The 14,703-nt window shown below is 58.3% G+C and overlaps 1 protein-coding gene across 2 annotated transcripts; it reads right to left on the bottom strand.

Moving 5' to 3' along the window:
- Positions 1 to 233: 233 nt before the first annotated feature.
- On the bottom strand, positions 234 to 12,874 carry DPF1 (double PHD fingers 1). 2 transcript variants are annotated; one of them, XM_049900675.1, is made up of 11 exons: positions 12,843 to 12,874; positions 6,993 to 7,153; positions 6,803 to 6,910; positions 5,175 to 5,302; positions 4,871 to 4,954; positions 4,416 to 4,494; positions 4,088 to 4,219; positions 2,918 to 3,037; positions 1,716 to 1,828; positions 1,041 to 1,122; positions 234 to 919 (listed from the first exon to the last, which is right to left on the bottom strand). In XM_049900675.1, exons 1-11 carry the CDS (start codon positions 12,872 to 12,874, stop codon positions 849 to 851), a joined length of 1,110 nt encoding a protein of 369 aa, XP_049756632.1. In that variant the 3' UTR covers positions 234 to 848. The 2 variants fall into 2 exon arrangements, with proteins under 2 accessions (XP_049756632.1, XP_049756631.1); XM_049900674.1 differs by lacking the exons at positions 4,088 to 4,219; positions 12,843 to 12,874 and adding exons at positions 3,130 to 3,180; positions 8,536 to 8,579 and having other exon boundaries at positions 1,041 to 1,152; positions 4,871 to 4,960.
- Positions 12,875 to 14,703: the final 1,829 nt, after the last annotated feature.

The raw sequence follows: 14,703 nt of genomic DNA, 5'->3' as shown, positions 1-14,703 counted from the left end.
CACACAACCACAAGAAACAGCCACACCCCCTCGCCACCCCCAAATGGCCAACGAGGTGGCAGGGGGCACCCCAGCCTGGCAGGGTGAGGCAGAGGGGCCAGGAAGGAGGAAAAATGAGTCCAGTGCGGGGTCTGTGCTTCTCATTCCAGCAGGCGCTGGGCAGGGGCCCGCCTTGCCCCACAGGCCGCCACCCGCCAGCCAGGGCAGGCTCACGAGTGGGCACAGGGTGGGGCTCGGGGAGGGGGCGGGAACAGAGTTCAAAACCACAGTTCACATCATGCAGTATCCATGGTGGGCACCGGGAGGGCGAGGGGCGGGGCAGCACGCCCACCCCCCTGGGCACACGAGGACAGGAGGCCGCGACTCCAGAACTGGGGGGAGAGGGGCCAGGCAGGAAGTTGGCATAGACCGGTGCCCCGTGGCTCTCAGCACTGGCCCTTCACCCAGGAGGCCTTATAGGAATCTTTGTATATATTAATTTCTTTTTTTCTTTTTTTTTTTAACTTTTTGTCTTTTTCTTTAGAAAAAGGCTCTGTCCATGTCCCTGGCTGGCATCCACCCCCCTGTGCCCGCCCAGAGGCGGGGTATGGCTTTGATGGGAGCAGAAGCCCCTGGTGCCCATTTGCCAAGGGATGGGGAGGGAGGAAGGAAGGGAGTGATGCCTGAGGGGCCCACAGACCCACAGGGCAGACATTCCACTTGCACAGAGGGCAGGCTGGCCCAGCCCCCTCTCGGGCATCTCCCTGTCCTGTGCCCACCACGGGGCATGAAGGGTGGGAGAGAATAGGGGAATCGGAGAGGCAGGTAGGCAGCACCACCCCAGAGGTCCAGGTGAGCCAGAGCCAGGCTTAGGTGAGGGTGATGTAGGCAGAGGCCTTCTCTTTCAGGTGCCGAAGACAAAGGTGACAACTCCAGCTTCCTGTGTGGTGGCCGGAGGAGAGGAGGTTAGGTCCAGGCCCAGGGAGGGCTGCCCAGCCCCCTCCCATCCATAGGACACCTTCCAACACCCACCCCCACCGCATGTCTGCCTCTTCCCTCACCTTCTGGGGGTTCCGCCATGGGGGGGCTTAGGCAGTACATGTGGTAACCCCGATCGCAGTCGTCACAAAACAGCAGCTGGTCCTGGGGGGTGAGACCCGCCCAGCTGGCACCCTGGGGGCACGGGCACCAGAAACCGCGGTGGGGGGCAGGGGCTAGGTAAAAGGGGCTGGGGAAGGTGGTCCCCTTCAAGAGAAGGGGCTCAGAGAACGTCTTTGCATCATGGAATCTTTGTAAAGCCCCCACCTGGCCAAGCAGAAACACCCCTGAGGACTGCCAGTTGGCAAATTTGGAGTCTAGGTTTTATAAGAGTCTGCAACACTTCAAGTGACTCTCCGATGGCCTGACACCAGCTATAGAAGCAGCTGGTGTAGGTTCTGATCCCAGCTCTACCATGTTCGGGGTGGGGGGGTGACCTTGGGCAGGTAGCTGGTGTCCTCTCTGTGAGGTGGGAACAAGGGTGCCTACTTCAGAGGGTGGTTGGGAGGAGCCAGAGAGATGAGTATAAAGTGCCGGGGTCAACTAACAGACACTAACAACGATAACGATACACGTTACTAGTGTTCGCCAGGGAGGGTCTCCAGGGAAGAATTGGGGCTCAGCTGGCAAGAGCAGAGGTGCCAGGTGGGGAGCATGACTGGGGTGTGCTGGGGGCAGGTAGGCGGGCGGACACTCACGTCGTTCTCCGAGGTGCCGCACAGGCTGCAGGACTTGCATTCGATGCACTGCCAGCGGTAAGTCCGCACGGCTGCTGTCATGTTCACCGTGAACTGTAAACACGAGGGGTGTCCTGGGGGCCGAGGGGGCAAGGTGCAGTTAGGGAGTCGTCATACCCCGGAGGAGAGATTGCCAAGCCCTCACTGCTGGCTCCCAACGCTGAGACGAGCTTCTGGGGCCCATGCCTGACCCCACACCTCAAGTCCACAAGGCCACAGCCACACCCCACTTGGCGTCCAGTAACCCAACTGCAACGCAGTGCAGCAGCCACCCCACTCGCCCACCCAGACACGTTTCAACCACACCCTGCTCCCCAGAATACCACAGCAGCCGCAGGCCATTACCACAGTGCTGTGGCAACCTCGTTCTCCCGCCCACAATCCTGTGGCAACCACATTTTGTTAACCGCTGTGCTGAGGCAGCCACGTTCCGCTATCCCCAAGAGAGTGGCAGACAGATCCTGCTAACCACAGTAACATGGCCACCACATCCCCCCAGGCACGATGCCACGGCAGCCCACCTTCCACACCAGTTCTCCACACCTTGGCTCCACGCAACCAACGCCCATTACACATGACGCCCGGCAACCAGAGTGCTACTAGCAATATCATGTGGCCCTTTCCATTCATCAGTCTGCTCGCCCAGTGCAGAGACACCCAAAGTCCACCACCTGCTGCACCCAGTGCCCACATCCACCACCTGCAGAGCCCAACGCCCAAAGTCTACCACCCTGGATGCCATAACGACTAGATCCCACTCTCCCAAATTACCATGACAACCATCTTTCACTACCCACAATACCACTGACAACCACAATTCATTACCCACTGCGTTGCAACAACCACAGTCCATTACCCACAATTCCACCATGGGAAACCACATTCTGCTAACCAGGACTCTACGGGAAGCACCTTGGCAACCATCTTTCACCACTCCAGTGCCATGATAGCCACATGCCACTCCCCACAATGCCATGAGAACTGCATCCCTTTATTCCCAAGGCCCCACTGATCCCACTTGGTTTCCCACAGTCCTTGGCAGTCGAGTCAGCCCCGCCCAGTCTGGTCACCCCAGTGGCCTGCAGTGCTCTAGCTCCCTGCCTCCCAGCCTCGGGATCTCGGCTTCTGGACGTCCCCTCCAGCCCAGGCCCCAGAAATGTCACCTGATCGTCCGCAGTCAGCACAGGAGATGAGGTCCTCAGGACACCCTGTCTTCTTGGAGCCACCCAGGCAGAAGTCACAGTAGCCGTTGGGGATGACAGTGCCATCAGGCGCCTTCTTGGCTGAAAGACAGCAGCCGGGGGCTGACGTGGGGCAGGCAGGGGCACCCAGGCAAAGGCTGCTGCAGAAGTGGGGCACAGGGAGGCATCCCTACCTGTGTGTTTCCTCTGTGCCTCAGGGACCCAGGCCAATTCTTTGTAAAACTCTGAGGTGGGGGGACAGAGAGAGGGGCTCTCACCACAGGCAAGGCTACCCCTGCCCCCAGCCTCAGCCCCAGAGGTGGGCCCTTTGGTCCAGGCATGGGGGAGGTGGGGAGGGAGAGTTGCTACCCTGAGCTGTAGCCAGTAGCAAGAGAGTTGGGGGAACAAATAATACCCATCAGGACCCCCCAATTCTTCGAGGACAGCTGATGCTCTCTTTCTTGGGCAAAAGCTCGACAATGCCAGCTTTGAGAAGAGCCCCCCCCCGCCTCTGCTCAGACACACTTCTACCAGACGGGCGTCCCTAACTCGCCGCTGACTAGATAAAAATGCTGCAGATGCCCTGACCAAGATCTGGGAGGGAAACAGGCGCTGTGAAGGAAAATTCAGAACACAGAGGCGCCTGGGTGTGTGCTGGGGGTGGGATGAAGACATTCGTCCTCTCCCTACCAAAGCTGGGTGGGAAGATGGGCTTCTCCCCTGGCTGAGCCTCCCCCAAATCCTCCCACCCCTCCCCCACCCCTCAGCAGTTGGGGTTGGCATGGGATTGGCATGGGTGGACGCCAAGGGCTCTCAGGCCACAGAGCCTGCCCCTTGGCCAAAGCTAAGCAGAGGAGGGAGAAGGGGAGGCAGGGAGGGAGGGGAGCCATCTATCACCCCCCTCCCCAAGCTCTAATTGAAACAATAAATCAGACCCAGAAATATTACACCCGGCCTGGAGCGCGGGAGAGATGGTTGGTTGCCATGGCAACCCCAGAGCCAGCATCCCCATGGTTGGTGGGGGGAGGGGACCGCGGAGCTGGAGATTTTCCAGAAATGTCTTCCATGCCTGCCCCCCCACCTCCCCCAGGCTCCTCGGCCCCCACTTCCCGGCCCCCCCTTCCTGCCGCCCCACCTGGCCTGCCTGCTCACGTTTATGGTTGTTTTTCCGGTGGAAGGGCAGGGCGTGGCGCTCGGCGTTCTCCTCCCCCTCCTCCTCAGCCAGGTGGGTGTGGGTGTAGTGGTAGCTGAGCCCAGGCCGGTTCTTATACCGTTTCCCACAGACTGGAGAGCGGGGAGGGCTGGTCAGCCCCTCCCCACCCAGGCTGCCTCCACCCTGGCCTCCGGATCACAGCCTCCCCCTTCTGCCAAAGGCCTGAGCATCCCCCAACCCGGGTCCAGGATAGGAGGGAGGGGCCAGGAGGGGAGAGGTCCCTGGGCCCCACTCTCTCTCTCTTTCCCCCTCTTCAGAAGGACTCACTATCACAGACATACGGCTTGTCTCGATCCTCCAGGGAAGCGGTGTCCTGGCGTTTCCGGAGACCCCCGATGCCGTATGCCTGGGGGCAGAGTTGGGAGTGAGGGGGCAAGAAAGCGAGCAAACGGAAAGAGCTTTTGTCGCCCAGGCAGCTGTGCCACCTCCCAGCTGCAGGCCTCTAGTAACTCCCTCAGCCCCTCTGAGACTGTTTCCTTATCTACAGTGTAGCTGGAAGCTAGTTCTCACCCACAGCACAATGTCTGTTGGTAAAACGGCTCAATCTACCTGAGCCTCAGTTTCCTCCTCTCTAAAATGGATATAAAATTCCTACACCTTGGGCTTTCTGTGGGGATTAAATTAGGCCGATCTCGAGGGCAGGGTCTGAGCATCGTATGTTCTCAATAAACAGGATCTGATAGTGATGGGCGGGGTGCCGGGGAGAAGCTCTGGGGTGATACCTTTCCTTTGGCCCTGTTTTTCCTCCTGGGAATGTCGTCCTCCAAGTCTTCCACCTCGAGGTCGTGTGGAAACTCCAGCAGCTGCTGTTTCTGGGCATCAAGGGAAGGAAAATTGGGGTCAAGAGAGGGGGGAGTCCATGTCCTGTTTTGAGGAGGGGCTCTGGGAGAGACAAGAGGTCTTCCAAAAGGAGAAGGGGTGTGGGAGCATGGAGGCTTGGGAAACACGAGGCCTGAGGGAGCCCAGGAAGCTTGAAAGCAGGAATGCGATGGGCCAGAGCAGGAGGGGCCCTGGGGGTGGTCCTACCTGACAGTCCATAATAGCCTCCTCCTCCTTCAGCTCAATCTTCTTCTCCCCCGTCTCAGCGCACAGCAGAGCCTCGAGGACCGGCCCTTCAGGGAGGCCACCCTCCTTCTTCAGGGGCGCCTCACAGTCTGGGAACAGGAACATGGGGAGGTCAAGAGGCTTTCCCATACTCAACCAGCAACAGATACAAGGATTGAGCCACACACACTGGAAGGGTGCTGCAACCTGGGGAAGACAGCAGATCCACTCGAACATACTCAGGGAGAGACATGGCCAGACCCTTGGATATACCCAGAGATTGTCGGGAAAGATACAGTCAGATCTGCAGACACCCCCAGACCTACACAGAGGAGACCAGCCAGACCATGGATACACTTGAACACATGATAGCTGGACACACAGAGACACAAACAGACCCTCAGATGTACTTGGACACACAGGGGGGACATATCCAGACCTTGGATCCACTCAGAGATACTCAGAAAGAGATGCAGTTGGACCCTCAGACACACACAGACCCACATGGGAAGACACAGCCAGACCCTATGATACACCTAGCAGACACTCACATAGGCTACACACGGACATATACAGGGGAGAATCAGACAGCCCTCGGAGGCAGCTGACACAGGGAAGAGACCCAACCAGTTGGACACTCCAGTTCACCTGGGCACACACAGACTCTGGGATACACCTGGACAGGGCCAAGGAAACAGCCACTCACTCTGGTAATCCTGACACATTCAAGAATCAGTGAGGCCAGATACTCTCTGATGGGCCAGAAACACCCGGGCAGAAACACCCTAATACACCAGACCCTAAAGGAAAGGGGCTTTCCCAGGTACTCATGGGAAGAGACAGCCAGACACCCTGCTACAGTCAGACACCCTCAGGAAAAATACACCTGGGGAGGAGACACAGCCACTCTGATACACCCAGCTACATATGGAAAGAGTTACAGCCAGATCTTCTAATACAGCCAGAGGCATACAGGCAGAACAGGCATTCTGATACATCCAGTCACAAGACAGGGTGCTAAAGAGTCAAGTGCACTCGGGCACCCACATCCTGGTACATCTCAGCTCGTGGGTGGAGATACAGCCAGGCACTCCAGACACCTAGACACACGTGGTAATAGGTACCACCATGCCCTTGAATACACCCAGGCCCACACAGGAGGAGATACAGCCAGGCACCCCAGACACCTAGACACCCGTGGTAATAGGTATCACCATGCCCTTGAATACACCCAGGCCCACATGGGTGGAGATATAGCCAGGCACCCCAGACACCTAGACACACGTGGTAATAGGTACCACCATGCCCTTGAATACACCCAGGCCCACACAGGAGGAGATACAGCCAGGCACCCCAGACACCTAGACACCCGTGGTAATAGGTATCACCATGCCCTTGAATACACCCAGGCCCACACGGGTGGAGATACAGCCAGAAGCTCAGTCACTGGGGGAGAACTGTAGGAAAATGTAGACACATGGCCAGTGGCTCAGACACTCACTAGAAGGGAGATAAGGCCGATGCTTTATGTGGGATCAACACACACTAACAGCACGTGCTGGGGGCACTGAGGTGGACCACAGCAGGCATAGGGTTGCATCTCCACCCACCGATCTTGTACTCGCAGGGCCGGAGTCGGGGGTCTTCCAGGATGTTGAGTCTCCGTTTCTTCCTCCAGCAGCGGGCAGGGTACGTGTAGATCTGTCCGGGGGCCAGACCTGGAGCCAGAGGCACCGTAAGAACGCGGCCTAGGAGCCCAGCCCGCCCCGGCCCGGCCCGCCCCACCCTCCCGCCGGGTACCGGGCCCGCGGTGGGTCTTCTCCATCCAAATGTAGCAGTTGTTCTGGGCCACGCCGGTCTGCGAGTCGAGGAAGGGCAGGCGCAAGCTGCGCTCGGCGCACAGGCGCGCGTTGTAGCTGCGGCAGTGCTCGATGGCCTCGCGGTAGAAGTCCTCGCCTAGGCTACGGGGGCGAGTGAGCGGGCGGGCAGCTGTCAGCAAGGGCAGGCCCGAGGAGCTGCGCAGCACCCGGCTCCCAGCCCCGCCCGCCCGCCCGGGGTCCAGGATGGGTGGGCTGACCCCTCCAACCTCGCCTCTCTCCTCCTGGATCCTGCTAGACCCAGGGCGAGGGGAGGGAACAGGGTCAAGGGACCCCCAGCTGGGACTCAAGGAGGTTTTCTGCTAAGGAGGAGATACACACAATGCAGAAGTAGACCAAACGCGCCGGGGACCCATCCACACATGCACGTATCCAAAGACGTACCACAAACCAATCACACATAGTCACACAGGATTCACACACAAAGAGAGGCATATCCTAAGACTCACAAAAGAGAAACAGGCAAATATCACACATATGTGCACACACATATGTACACACACATACACACAATACAAATATTCCAAGTCACCCAGTGTAGACAAGACAGATCACACACATTCATGCACAAATATACATCACATATCTAAAGACAGGCTACACAAATCACCCACGCAGGACCCACACAAAGACCCACAATGTGAAAACAGATAGAACACACTCTCATGCATCCAAAGACAGGCAGAGATACACAAATGTCAAAGACACCAACTGTAGAAACAATCCACATAGACACTTTCACACAACACAACACAAACCACACAGACAATACCCAGAGACACAACATAAAGAAACCCCACAGGTCCACACAGGATCCGCACACACATTCACAAAAATACATAACATAGAAACCGATGTCTCAAACACTACATAGCCAAACACACAAAGATACACACATACACAATGGACAACATTGAAACACACAAACCCACACCAATTGACACAAAAACTTACACGCAAATACACACATCCCTCCATCTCCAACGACACAGCACAAACAACGTACAGTTCCAAACGACATGCACACACACTCCAAGACCCAAACAGCCAAAGATACCTAGTGTAGAATAAAAGAAGTCACACAATATCAGAAAACCCAGAACATGGACAAGTCACACACGCTCCACGTCCGAAGACAAAGGTGGTGTGGACTTCACTCGAGTTCCCCAAGGCCCCCGCGCCCCCCGGCCGCTTCGCCCTCCTCTCCACCCCAGGGTCGTGGGGCGGGGACGGCGACCCCCTTCCCCGAGGAGGACCCCGAGGCCCCCACCCGCTCCGGGCCGCCAGGAGCAGCGCCCCCGACTCCGTCCCTGCCGGAGACCCAAGATCGCACGCCTCGCGCCCCCGCGCAGCCCGCGCACGGTGACAGCCCCCCGGCACCCCACCGCCGGGGCCCGGCCGCCGCACGCGCGCGCCCGCGCAGACCTGCCCGCGCGCCCTGCCCGCCGCCCGCCGGCCCGCACCACCTCAGGGGGCCGGGGATGACCGTGGCCATCTTGCTCCCCGGGTCCTGCCCCCAGCAGGTCCCCGCCGGGTCGGTCCTCCCAGCGCTCGGGCGGGCGCCGAGGCCGCCCATCCATTCATTCCCGGGGGGTGGGAGGACGGGGGCCACCGCCAATCACGGCGGAGGGGCGGGCCCGCCCGGCCATGCTGGGAGTTGTAGTCCAGGCCCGGGGTCGACCCACCCGGCGGCGGAGAGGCACTCACCGGCTTACACGCATCCTGGCTCGTACACACAGCCTGGGCTGACATGCCTGCGCTCACATACGCACACCTGGATCACACCCGCACCGCACAGTTTGCACATGCATTCACACATAGGCTCACACACTCATACACTCCCGCCTACACACCTTCGCACGGACTCACACAGCTGCACTCACGTACATTTATGCTCACACACAGATATCATACCAAGAGACTTAGGGGCACCTTACAGGTGCCCACACAGACTTCCCCCAGCCTGCGTACGGCCGCTGTCACACACGTGACACTGCCCCCCCCGTCCCTTCTAGCTCCAAGGATCCCTATCCCACCCCACTCGGGATTGTCTCTCACCCCAACCACACTCACCCACCCCACCCCACGCAGCCCCTTCCACAGGCTGGACGGCAGCCGCACCTCCTGGGTTCAAATCCTGGCTCTGCCACTTGTTGGCCACATGACCTTGCGAATGACTTAAATTTTCTGAGCCTCAGTTTCTTTATCTGTAAAATGAGAGTGATGCCTCCTTGGCCGGATGTGAGGATTAAATGAATAAACATGGGGGAAAATAAGTAAATACAGGCAAAGTGTTGTAAAAGGTAGCAGAGGCCCTGAGTGTGCATATGGTTTATGTGCTCGGCTGCTAACCAACAGGTTGGTGGTTTCAGTCCACCCAGAGGTGCCTCGGAAGAAAGGCTTGGCAATCTACTTCTGAAAATCAGCCATGAAAGAACCTAGGGAGCACAACTCTACTCAGACACACATGGGGTTGCCGTGAGTCAGAATTGACCAGTGGCAGCTGGTTGGTTTTTTGGTTAGGCATGTAGTAAGTGCTCGATAAATGCACCCATTTCACGGAGGATCTGATATGTGCTAAGATATAAACTGGCAAAAACTAATCATTATTAGAAAGAATACTGCCAGGCAGAGTAGATGCTCAGTAAATATTTGTTGAAAGAACACATTTCCTGAGCAGCGACTGTAACACTAGACACAGTCCTAAGTGTTTTACAGAGGTTAACTCATTTGACCTCATAACAACCTTCTGGGGCCATACTATTAATGTCCCCATCTTCCAAATGAGAGAAGTTACAAACCTGTAATAACACAACCCTCAGTCCCTGGTGGCTGTTTGAAGGTGGGACTGAGAAAACGGTGCATTCATCCAGACACCCATCCTCACGTGGGCCTTACACCCTTCTGCCTCCCACTGTCACTCACAGAGATTCCACCCTGAGGAACTCCCAGAAAGTGAACTGACCCACCTGGTCACACACACGTGCCAAGCCTCTACACACACACACACACACACACACGCTCAAACGCACACCCACTGCCCGCCTGGTTCAGAGTTTGTGTCCAGGGAGCCGCTGCAGGGATGAAAAAGTGGTGGTCCTACATGCCCACGAACACACTCATCCCCCAGGGGGCACTCCTGCAGACAGGGGGAGGCACTCTAGCCTTCGCCTCTTTTGTAACCTGATGCCCCCTCCCACCATCACTTCTCCACACACACCCCTGCACCTCTCCTCTTAGATCCTTTCCACAAACTGCTCCTCCCTCCCACATAACCCCAATTGGGGTCTCTGCTCCACACCTAACCCAGAGTAGGTGACAAGGGAAGTAAGTGAGAGATGCTGGCACCCCACCTCCACACTCACTCAGGCCTCCAGGCCCCTCTAGTGGCTACCCCAGATACCTTCTCCACAGTGAGCCCTGCCCCCTCAGAGGGAGCCCTTGCCACCACCTTCCTCTCTCACCTCTCACCCCCTGCACAGATCACCAGCATGCCCTCTCACGCTGGCTCCCCCACACCTCCAATCTCAGACACCCAGCTCACCCTCACCTCACATGAGAAACCTTGCATCAGTTTGAGTCAGGGGAGCCTGCGCACGTAGACACCCATCACCTCTCCAGAGGTGCACCAACAGGATCTGAACCTACAGAGCCAGGCTGCCACTTGGAAAGACGTCTCCCCTTCCATACCCTAAGTCACCTCCAAAGACCCCTCCCACGTGCTCTCCTACACACTTGAACACCACAGTCCCTCCCCTGTCCAAAAACAGTCCTCCCCTCCCCAACCCTCTGTGTCCTGTATGGGAGCTGGACGCAATAGAAACCAGTATTGATATCACCCCTAATAATCATACACTTAGCTGGGGTCAGGTGCTATACTGAGTGCTCATAAATACCACCTTATTTAAGCCTCACAGCAGCCCCATGAGTTAAAAAGAACTATAAAACCAAAAAGAAAAAACCGGTTGCCTTTGAGTGGATTCCAACTCATAATGACTCTATAGGTCAGAGTAGAACTGTCCCACAGGTTTTCCAAGGAGTGGCTGGTGAATTCAAACTGCCAACTTTTGGTCGGCAGCCAAACACTTAACCACTGCGCCACCAGGGCTCCAAAAGAACTATTATGCGCCCCAATTCACGGATGGTAAAACTGAGGCTGGAGGCGGGGAGGGCATTAATGGCTCAAGCTGGGGTTTGAACTCCCGAGGGCTTCGCTCTCCAGCCCCCTGCTCCCAAGGAGATTTGACTCTCATATTGTTTCAGGAGAGAGTCCCTACCCTCACCCGTGCAGACCCCTGGGAAGGGGAGAGCGGAGAGGGATGCTGGCACGCCCGCCTCACACACTCTGGCCACCAGGCACCCGCAGAAGCCAGGATGCCTGTAATCCACCACCAGGCACGGGAACCCTGTTCCCAACTAGTGTAAGGGTGTCCCTCGTAGGAGAGGCATCTGCCTGTGTGTGCAGGTGTGGGTGGAAAGGAAGCACACACCATAGCACACTGACCCCGGCCCCATACACCCCCTTCAAGCCCTCTTGGCCCTCACCAAGCCACACTTGACGGCTTGTGCCTATAAGCTCCCACCCCCTACGCACCCTCCACTCCCAACTTCCCCCTGCCAGAAGCGACTGGGAGCCCTTTGATCCAGCCACCACGCGCCACCCTTCTCGGGGTCACTCCCTCTCCTCTCCTCCCGCCCCCCGCCCCGCCCCCGCCCACTGCACTCATTGCTCAAGGTCAAGGAGGCGAGCGCGGGGTTGGGGGAAGGGTGGGGGAGGTCGTCCCGGCCCCTTTGTGCGGCGCCGCGGGAGCTCGCCCCCCGCCTCCTCCCAGGCCGAGGAGGGGGAGGGGAGTGCTGCGCCCGCCTGCCAGAGAGGGAGGACGGGAGCGGCCGCGCCTGTCACTCCGAGCCCGCTGTCACCGCCTGGGGAAGGGGCGCGGGTAGGGGGGAATGCCGGGACCCGGGAGTCCGGGATCCCGAAGAGGGAAGAGGAGAGGCGGAGAGAGCGAGCAATGGCAAGGAGGGGTAGGGACGAGAGGGAGCTAGGCGCGGACCCAGGCGTCCGGCTCCACGGCGTTGGGCACAGGAGAAACCTAACGCTGCAAGCAGTGACGCGGGCAGGGAGGAAGGGAAGGGATCCCCGGAGGGCGAGGGCGCTCCCAGCACCCCCTCCGGAGGCTCCCTTTAGATGTGTATGGGCGAGGAGGGGAAGGGATCCTCCGGTCTAAGCTGACCTTAGTGTCGGGGCTTCTTGGTCCTGGGCCAGGCCTAAGACCCGGAGAGGAAAAGGGGGATGCAGCGGGGATCTAACCGGGGACCCCCGAAGCCTCAGCCCCCACCCTGCAGCCGCTTGAGCCCGGGACCCGGGAGAAGGAGGGAGGAAAGAGAGAAAGGCGCCTTGATGAGGGGAAAGAGAACGGTGGAGACCCCGGAGACCGAGGTCGGGACCCAAGCCGGGGGGCCCCAGACAGATGGTGGAGGAGGGGGAAGCCCCTAACTCCCTGGGTGGGGAAACTCGGCCTCCGCCCCCCGCCCCCAGCCCGCGCCACATTCCTTCACTGACAGCGACAAAGAAGAGGCGCCCCCGCGGCCCCGAAGGGGCTCCCGCCCGTAACTCAGGGGGCGACAGGGGGCGCCGGGCCCCCAGGGGCAGGGGACGTGCTGGGGGGGCCTCGAACCGCGGTCTGCGCGCTGCGACCCCTCCCCAGCGAGGGTGGGGGAAGAGCTCCTGGGAGGGTTCCGGGCGGGGGCGGGGGTGGCTGCGGGGACTCACGACTTGAGCGGGTTCTGAATGGCGGTGGCCATGGCCCGCTCGGCGGGGCCGCCTCCGGCCCGGGGCGCCGCTCCCGCCGCGCGCGGGCCCAGCCCGGCCTGCGCCGCCGGCTCCGCCGCCCAGCGCGCTACGATTTCATTCATTCTTGGGGCTGCGGCGCGAGCCGAGCGGGGCGGGACGGGGGCGGGGCTCGGCCAATCCCCGCGCCTCCAGGCGCACGACGGGACGTGGAGTCCAGGGGCGCGCAACGGCGCCCGAGGGCGCCCGTGCCCGGACTACACGTCCCAGGGGGCGCCGGGAGGACTGCGCGCCCATTGGCTGCTGGGGATACAGGGCGGGGCGGGGCTCGCCCCCCAGAGGCTCAGTCCCCCTCCCTGGGGATGCTCCATCCCCGACTCGCGCTCCCCATCCTCCAGGCATCTCGGGCGCTGGCGCAGGTGGTCCTCCACTTCTGGGCCTCCCCAAGTCTGTGGGTGACCCGAGTCTGTCGTGTATTTTTGTCTGTATCTGCTGGTCCAGGTGCCTCTTCTGTGTAAGCCAGCTGTCGTCAAGCACAGGGGTTAGTTGATGTCTTCGTTCGTTCATTCAGTGATGTCAGACTCTTGTATGCGCTGGGGATACAGCAGTGACCAAAGCGGACAAAGTCGCTGCCCTCAAGCAGCTGACATTCTACTGAAGAAAGACAGATAATAAACAAGAAAAGAAATAGATAAGATCATTTGAGAGAGAGAGAGTGCTATAAACAAAACAGGTTGATTTGAGCAGAAGGTGGCCTCTGTGAGGAGGTGGCATTTGAGCTGAAACCTGAGAAGGTGCAAGCCCCCCCGGCTGAAAATAGCATCCCCTATAACTCTGTCCCTTTTAACTACTTTACTTTTCTTCCAAGCACTTATCATAGCCTGTCATCATATCATACATCTGTTTGGTTACTTGGTTTGTTGTCTGCCTCTGTTCATTAGAAGGAAACCCTACTGGCACAGTGGTTAAGACCTATGGCTGCTAACCAAAAAGTCGGCAGTTCAAATCCACCAGGTGCTCCTTGGAAACCCTAAGGGGCAGTTCTCTCTCCTGTAGGGTTGCTATGAGTTGAAATTGACTCGACGCCAATGGGTTTGTTTTGGTTGGTTTTCTTCATTAGAATGTCACCTCTATGTTATTCCATCTGCTACTGCCTCCCCAGTGCCTAGAGCAGGGCCTGACAAATAGTAGGTGCTATTTTTTTAAATGGGGTCCCTCGGTGGCACAAACGGTTGAGCACTTGGCTACTGACTGCAGTTTGGTGGTTCGAACTGGTCCTACCCCATCTGGAGCAAGAGAGAATGAAGAAAGCCAAAGACACAAGGAAAAGATCAGCCCAGAGGACTAACGGACCACAACATGCCCAGGCGCAGGGGACCATCAAATGCAAAGACCCTGAAGTGGGAGCAAGGTTGGCACATTCTAAGATCAGCAAGGCTAGTGTGGCTGAAGCAGAGTGAGCGAAGGGGTAGACAAGGTTGGGGAGAGAGAAAGGACCCAGATCATGTAGGGCCTCGTAGGCCATTATACAGAGAATGGATTTTGCTCTAAGTGCAATCCATCATCCGGACTTTTCTCTTTTGGAAGTCCATCAGCAAATCCTGTCATCTCTATGTTCATAAAATGGATCCAGAGTCCACCCACCCCTCTCCACTTCCTAACCCCCATCCTGGTCCTTTCCACATTGTCTTCCGCCTGTACTATCACAGCGGCTCCATCGTCGGTTTCTGGCCCTGCTCCCGGTCTGTTCTTCCCATGGCAGCCAAAGCAGGCTACCTAAAACACACATCACAGCACGCCACTCTCCAGCTCAAAACCTCCAACGGCCTCTTTCACAATTAGA

Source organism: Elephas maximus, chromosome 11 (genome assembly GCF_024166365.1).
Source record: "Elephas maximus indicus isolate mEleMax1 chromosome 11, mEleMax1 primary haplotype, whole genome shotgun sequence".
Taxonomy (NCBI): domain Eukaryota; kingdom Metazoa; phylum Chordata; class Mammalia; order Proboscidea; family Elephantidae; genus Elephas; species Elephas maximus.
This window is presented reverse-complemented; position numbering and strand designations above follow the sequence as displayed.